Source organism: Sinocyclocheilus anshuiensis, unplaced genomic scaffold (genome assembly GCF_001515605.1).
Source record: "Sinocyclocheilus anshuiensis isolate Anshui unplaced genomic scaffold, SAMN03320099.WGS_v1.1 scaffold971, whole genome shotgun sequence".
Lineage (NCBI taxonomy): Eukaryota > Metazoa > Chordata > Actinopteri > Cypriniformes > Cyprinidae > Sinocyclocheilus > Sinocyclocheilus anshuiensis.
The window spans coordinates 356,733-364,682 of NW_015546059.1; the positions used below are offsets into that span (position 1 = coordinate 356,733).

The 7,950-nt window shown below is 38.1% G+C and overlaps 1 protein-coding gene across 1 annotated transcript in view; it reads right to left on the reverse strand.

Annotated features, from left to right (window-relative positions):
* Positions 1-488: 488 nt before the first annotated feature.
* The window catches only part of LOC107699387 (uncharacterized), a 10,933-nt gene continuing 3,471 nt past the window's right edge, over positions 489-7,950 (reverse strand). The window contains exons 4-7 of the mRNA XM_016500626.1: positions 4,996-5,141; positions 1,533-1,812; positions 1,219-1,432; positions 489-691 (exon numbers count right to left, since the gene is read on the reverse strand). Coding sequence (XP_016356112.1) covers positions 509-691; positions 1,219-1,432; positions 1,533-1,812; positions 4,996-5,141 — 823 coding nt within the window. The 3' untranslated portion in view covers positions 489-508. The remainder of the gene's footprint in view (positions 692-1,218; positions 1,433-1,532; positions 1,813-4,995; positions 5,142-7,950) is intronic.

A 7,950-nucleotide genomic window follows, 5' to 3' on the forward strand; every position in this document is an offset into this window, starting at 1 on the left:
ATAAAAAGTAGTAAAGTAGTTGTCAAATTTAGGTATTGTGCAGGATTAGGGATGTAGAATATGGTCATACAAAATATGTGCTTTATAAGTACTAATAAACAGCCAATATATTAATAATAGGCATGCTGATAAGCAACTAATAAATAGTGAGAATTGGTCCCTATACTAAAGTGTTACTATATATATATATATATATATATATATATGGATATATATTTCACTTTAATAACACTGCCTCCACATTGTCAAGTACTTGACACTTTATACAATACAAATTGCTTCAGTGCAGCAATCAGGAATCGGTAGTTTCAATTTTCACATACAACTTTATTGTGATCAACATTGAGGAATGGAGAATATTCATGCAGGTAAATGAAGAAAATCAAAGCTGATTTGAAAAGAGTTTAGGTTTCTCCATCATCAGCATCTTTCTTACAGCATTGAGCTCTAAATAAGAGTTCATTACATCGTAAAAACATTTTCCCTGTTATTTGTAATATATTCATATTCATTTTAATAACTGTATTTCAAAATCAACATTCTTTTTCAGTTTTCCAGTGTTTTGATGAACAAATTCTCTTGGCACAGCTTCCTTCCGCATCACTTTCTGTTCGGGTGGTTGAGACCGCTGCAGCATCTCGTCAGAAAACCCTTGTTCCACCAAAGCAGACTGAAGCTGAAATGAGCAGATCTCTTAAAACTGCTGTCAGTGGGATTTGATTTGAGATTTGTGTATGTTTTCCTCTCTCACCTGTGACAGGAGCTGGACTCTCATTTCAGGTTTCATCTTCACAAAGGTCTTCTTGGAAAAGAGGACCTAAAAGGGCACATGAGAGTCAACATACTGTACATAGACATAAGGGAAATAATAAAAACATTAAATGATTGTGACTACCATATCTACAGCGATTTCGGTGCAAATGCATCTGTCTCTTAAGATTAAAACGATACTCAAAAATCAATGTAAAACAAAACAAAAAACAAAACAAAAAAAAACTAGATGACATTAAATACATTGGGCAGTTGTTGCCTACTGGTTGGAGAGTCGGTAACAGTCACTTGGATGGGTTAAATGCAGAGCACAAATTCCGAGTATGGGACACCATACTTGGCCAATGTCACAACTTTCACTTTTCAAACAAACACAAATGCATTTTATGAAGTAAATTATTGAAAGCTGAGAGCATGCAACTGTTGAAATTTCACATTTTCAAAAACCGTAAATAGCCAAATTCCAACTGCTGTGAAGCCGTTATTTTCCCAAAACACTAAATCTGCTTGTTTGATCACACCTTCTCCATAGACCTCCACTTCACACAGAGTAAGATACTTTGAATATCCAGGAATGAACAGATTCACATATCGACCCTCCATATTGTTACATATGTAGGTGGAGGAAACACCAGCTGGAATGCTAGAAATCACAGCGCATCTAAAGAGAGACAGAGGAAACATAATTTAGACTTCTAGTCTTTATTTACGTGTGCTTCAGGGATTTTTATGGATATTAAGCCACTGAAAGAGATTCTCACATGGGATTGTTGTTGCCGTTGTTCTCCAAAGAATTTCCGATGCGAATCTCCGCTCCGTTTATTCGTTCTGCACAGCAGTCTAGTATGTTTGTGATGACGACTCTGCTGACTCTGTAAATATAACGCAGATCCACCCTCCACCATGGGTTAGTCTGAACAATGGTTGAGGAACACGATGACCATGAGTTTGTTAAACCTGGATTGAAATCAATGGCATGATCAGCAGACCAGTGGCCAAAGGTTGACGACTGTGTGACGGTTCTTCCTGTTGCCAAATTATCTGGAAGATGTCATAGTGTCAAGAAATGGTTTTAGTCAACATATTTTATACTCTTTCAGTGTTTGAAAAGGATTTATTCAGTCTAGGAATGCATTTCTATCATATAGGGTGACCATACATGCCCTTTTTTCTATATTGCCTAAAATATCCAGGTTTTGGCTCTGTTTTCCTGTTTTCATACTTGCTGAAGGTAATGGTCGAAAAGTAGTTTGACCAATAACATGCAGGCATTGTACATAATCGACCAACCGTGGCTTGTGCCGTGTGAGAAGGCGGGATCTACAGAGAACGAACAAAGCGATGCAAATACCGATCGGTGTTTGACATCAAAGTACAGTGATAGCGATTCTAAAGTATAAAGGCCAATTCACACCGCACAGGCAAACGCCAACAAACACCGACAAACAAGTTGGATTTAGAATTTTATGAAAAATAACTGTCATGTTCACACTACTGATAGCCGCTTTTGAAACACTGCTTCATGAAGCTTCGAAACCTTTGCGAATCAATTGTTTTGAAACAGTTTTTCGGAGCACATATCAAAATGCCAAAGTCACGTGATTTCATTAAACAAGGCTTCGTTACGTCATAACTGTTTCGAAACATTTAAACAATTTAATAGTTCGCCTTAGGGGGGTGATCTCTGTGAACCATTGAATCAATCGGCGAACCACTGAATTCGGCGTCTATGGTTTTTATATGATCTCGGATCAGTTTGATCAATTTGTAGACATTTTTAATGAGACATTTGTGTAATTAAAAGGATGAGTAGTAGTTAATAGTCTCTTACTGACCTGTTTAGACAAGCTCTCCATAAAACAAACAAAACAAGCCCTTGCAAATTAATAATAATTATTTTAAAGACGCATATTTTAGAGACACTTCATTTTTAATGGTATTTTATTATTTTGATTGCATTTAATATGTTATACTTTCGAGAAAGCATTTTAATTGGGTTTGTAAAATCTGTTTTTATGCATGTTTTGGCCTGAGTTTTTGTTGCATTTACACAGTTTTGACCAGCAAGCGTCACCAGCGTGTGCCGTTTCGAGCGCTTTGAAACAGTGAATCATTTTGCGAAGCAACTGTTTCAATTGATTCGAAGCTTCAAAATGGTTCGTTTCTCCCATCACTAGTTCACACTGCTCCAACAAACACCAACAAACTTTGAGTCAAAGAGTCAAGTAACACCGTGTATACACCGGACACGACAGTTGTCGCTCTGTGCCGCATCCAGTGTAGATAGCATCACTGATTATAATAGGTTATTTTATCGCGTCACACCGTGCCGCTCGCATCCGGTCTAGACACGGGCTGCGTTCCTCTCCACTTTTAGACATGCACTCTCGAACTTCCCTAAACACTTCCCCTCGGGGGAATCCCCGCTGCCATTTTGAAGTGCGTTCCACTTGGTGAAGTGAACGAGGGAAGTTTATATGGACAGACCCTCGACCCCTTGATTTTGACCGAGGGAGCGAGTCTGCTTCATATGCACACTTCAGGCCGCTCCATAGACCACAATGCAACACGATTATGACGTCATCGCAGATCGCGTTCAATTTATCCCCACCCCAAACAACTCTAATATATATATATATATTTTTTTAAAGATTTAAACCAGCCCAAACATACCTATATACATATAGAATGCTGCACCAAACAAATTCGCAAGGGGAAAAACGTAAACAATAAACCAACTCCATAGCTGATTCTAAGTGATCAAGGGCTTAGGACGTTCCAGTTCAGCCCATTCCAAGGCTTCCGCCAGTAATGGGCACTCATGCAATGTAATCAATGACGTACATCCGAGTGAACAAGACGGAGGGAAGTTTGCGAGTGAAGGGCATAAAAAAACGGACTGGAAAGCAGCCACGGTGTAACGGTACATTCACACGGGGCGTCGGCATCAACGCTTGACGGAGGGCGCATTTGAAGCTTGGCGCTGATGCGATCGTCATAGTGACAACAGCCAATTACATTGGACCGCAATTAGTGAATGCCTGAGCTAGGCTATTTGCATAAGTCGATCTGGATGGCTGACGCCACCGTTGGCACTTGAAAAGTTGAGAAATGTTCAACTTCTGCCGCGAGCAACGGCAGTGATGTGGTTAAGGCTAGAAGGGATACAGCAAAAACTACTGGGCATGCGCACATCAATATCACTGTACAACAATAATTACTATTTTTGCATTATTGTAAGGTGTAGGTTCAGGGTTGGGGTAGGTGTAGATGTTAATAAAACACAATCTAAGAAAAATCTATTTATTGTTAGCTTCCGGTTTTTGCTGTATCCCTTCTAGCCACAACCCAGTGACACGACGCGGACGGACCCACGATTCAGTTCGGCAATGCATGACGTTACCCATTCAAAGTAAATGAGAAGTGTTAACTCTGATGCCCCGTGTGAATGTACTGTAAGTCTGACTGGGGGAAAAATGGATGATCCTTTAACCACAATCAAAATTTACTGTTATAAATGTCTTTGCATGTCATTCTTTGCCTGAAAAGATGGTGAATAAAATGAAAGAGGCCGTACGCGAAGCTCGCTTTAAGTGAATTATGCGCATCTTCATGGCAACGGTTCGTGGCCAGGTCAGATTTCGTCAGAGTTTGTTGTCGTTTGTTGGAAAGTCATATCACACTGCTCAGACATTCCACGACCCAACAAAGGCTGATTGAGCATGTTTAGTCGTGTGAAAACAAACTCCGACCAACGGCAACAAACGCAGACAGGGGTAACACACTGATCCAACAAACCCAGACAGACTTTTTTGTTGGTGTTTGCCTTGGCGGTGTGAATTGGCCTTAAGTAGCGTCTGCTCTCTATTTCTCTCACGGTACTTGGATGTCATACACCGATCGGTCTGCACAGCGCAAACAGCCAAAACCTTGCCAGGACATGAAAAATGGTCACCCTATATCAGATCTGTCTGAGCTGGTCGAGTCTTGACTAACAGCAGTTAGTTTGGCTGTTTCACTTGGAAGGCGGGACTTATTCAGCCAAATTGTGCGTTTTGCTTTCTCCCATTCATAATAATATGTGAGCAATGTATGGGTATATCTAAAGTCTTTGAAACCTAAACTTGACTAGAGAACTATATTAAAAACCACTTGAATGAAATTTAAAAAATAAAATTCGCCTGGGAAGGGTTTAGACCAGGTTGTTAAGTAGCTCTGAATTACCTGGAAAAATCACATAGACTCCCACATCACAGAGAGTAAGAATCTTTGAAGTTCCAGGAATATTCACAAAAACGTAACGTCCCTTCATCCCATGACACGAGTAGCTGAAGCTAGCTCCTGCTGGAATAGTAGAAACTACAGCACATCTGGAGAAAGACGAAAGAGTGATGATTAACTCTGTCTTTTACAACACTATGTATACTTTATAATTAGATATCTCCTCCAACTTATGTAACATACATGATGATTTGCACTATTTTTTATTTATTATTATTATTATATTATTTTGCAGCTAAGCAAATGTGCAATTATTTGTCATTACAATGAAGTATTATTACACACAGAAAATAAAGTTTTTTCTGCTTTTATATATATTTTTTATCCTTTAGACTGTGACGCTTCAGAGAAACGGTGTCGTCGAATTTTGTAATGAAATGAACGTTCTATGCAGAGAATCTGGTAACTTTCTTTCCCAGAACAATGTTCAGTGTTGTACTTGATTGTAGGAGGCAGTAATTCATTCTTCCATCACTGAAGGCCTGGTCTCATGCTCTGACGGAATTGCCTGTGTGACGCGATCTGACATTTTAGAAAGATATTACCCTGATAGCACACCTCCACCACAGATGGACGTAAATGCAGATGTAAATGCAGACGTCAATGGTATTTGATTATTTGATTTCTGCCAACTTTTATAGTTTGTTTAGGGTTAAGAGTTACACTGTCATTTGTCTTTTGAAAATTTGTGACAAATTGACAGATTGCTTGCAAAGTTTACATATATATTAGTGCTGTCAAAATTAATGCTGTTAATGCATATGATTAAATTTGGTAAGACGTTAAAAATATTTGTTATTTGTTATGTGTTGTCTGTTAATTAAAGAACAAACGAAAAAAAAGAGGAAATCAATAACTTTTGTAGCTTTAAAAATTCATCTATATTGAATTTAGTGTTTGATAACTTTATTCAGTTTCTGTATATTTCCTACTTGTGAAGGGCACAGGTAGCTATGTGAATGTGAAGATTAAGTTTACTTAAATTAGAAGTTGTTATTTTTTAAAGTCAAACAAATGTTAAAATTGATAGCTCTCAATTATGCTGTAATGTTGAATGGCTAGTCAATGGTAAAATATTAGGGGAAAAACTATTTCCTAGAGACATCAGTTTTATTGGTATCAGTGATACTGTCACGGTTGTACTACACTGAGGAGCGAGGAGACACAGGAGAATTCGCAGTAAACACAGTCTTTAATCCTTCCAACACGGGGCATACAGGGCAGAAAGGAACACATGTAGCACAAGATGAACATTCAAAACCAGACAAGGGAGAACGGCACAGGCTAGAACTTAAATAGGGCAGATAACAAGGGGCAGACAGGTGAGGAGGATAGACTAATAAGAAGACACACCTGGAAACAATGAACAATCAAACACAAGGGAAAACTAGGTAGCAGAGCACATGGGGAGCAAAAACACAACACAGACAGTTCAGAATTCTGACAGATACTCAGCTTTTGTCATAAAAAAGATGCCATTAAACAAATATTAAAAATCTACTGTCTTTGTTGTTTCTACACTAATTTGAAGATTGAACGTGAAATTATTGCAATATAAAAGTATATTTAAAAACTTTAATGCTTCATCCTTTTTTTAATCGTTTTACAGAACTAATATACATATATATTCAGTAAAGTTTTTATCGATTCAGTTACTTTATTTACTACTGTAGGATTGAGATCACCAGCAATATTATTCATCTTTTGCCCTTATTAAAATAAAAGACATTTGAACAGATATCAGATCTTAAAAGAAGTCAGTTTAGCCTTCTCCCACAACAGTACTAATAAGGGCGCTACAGGGGTAAAGTTGTGCCGGTGTTGTCCAGGGTTGAGCTCCGGCGCACAGGCTTTTTAGTGTTCATAACAGAGGGCTCTCTCAACATTGATATCTCAAAACATTGATTTTGTGGGCTTTGCGTACACATCTGCGTCTCTTGAAAGCCTGAAACCACAGAGCAGGGGCGTAGCAGCCACGGGGGACGGGGGGACATGTCCCCCACACTTTTAGAAAAAGGTGACTCTGTCCCCCGCACTTTGTTTGACCCACCACCAATATTTCAGCCCGTGTTCTCTGATTTGTTCATTTAGATTTGAGTGAACTAGAATTCAGCCGATTTCACTTTGTTTGCTCTTTTGGCGCTTTGGGGGTAAAATGCACCCCAGAAAAAAGCAGAGGACGATTAAATTTGATTTCAAACACTGTAAGTATGAGTTATGTCACGATGACACAAATCACACGGTGAAATTTCTACGTTATTAGTCACGTCATTAAGTGTTTGATCACCACATTTGAGTGATCATTGCAAAAAATTTGTTTATGTGTATACTGTATATATTCTGTTTATGTATACTGTATTCTATTTATAGTACCAGTCAAAAGTTTGGACACACGAATGGGAAAGTGTCCAAACTTTTTACTGGTACTGTGCTATAATATACACATAAAGAATATCGGCCGATATATCGATATCAGACTTTTTTTTACTCCCTAATATCGGTATCGGCCCTCAAAAACCCTTATCAGTCAGGCTCTGAATGAAGGCCTGTCATTTGTGATTCATGTAATTCATAGCCAAGGTCTAATTGAATGTGATGACAATAGCATTTTTCTGTTTTGCGTTTTCAACATATTAGGAATACAAATCAAATTGAATGGTGTATATTTTAAATTAAAATATTATTTGCAGTTCAGATAAATTACTTTGCAAAAAAAATCTTATTCTTGTTCTTTTACTGTTCTTTTTTTCTTCTTTTAATTTATTTCCCTAAATCAATTTAAATCCTTTATTTATTTAGTTCCTTTAAATAAATACCAGTACCATAGATGTCTGGGGCCTGATGTATAAACGCTGCGTACGCACATTTCCATGCCCATTTTGTGCGTACGCAACGTTT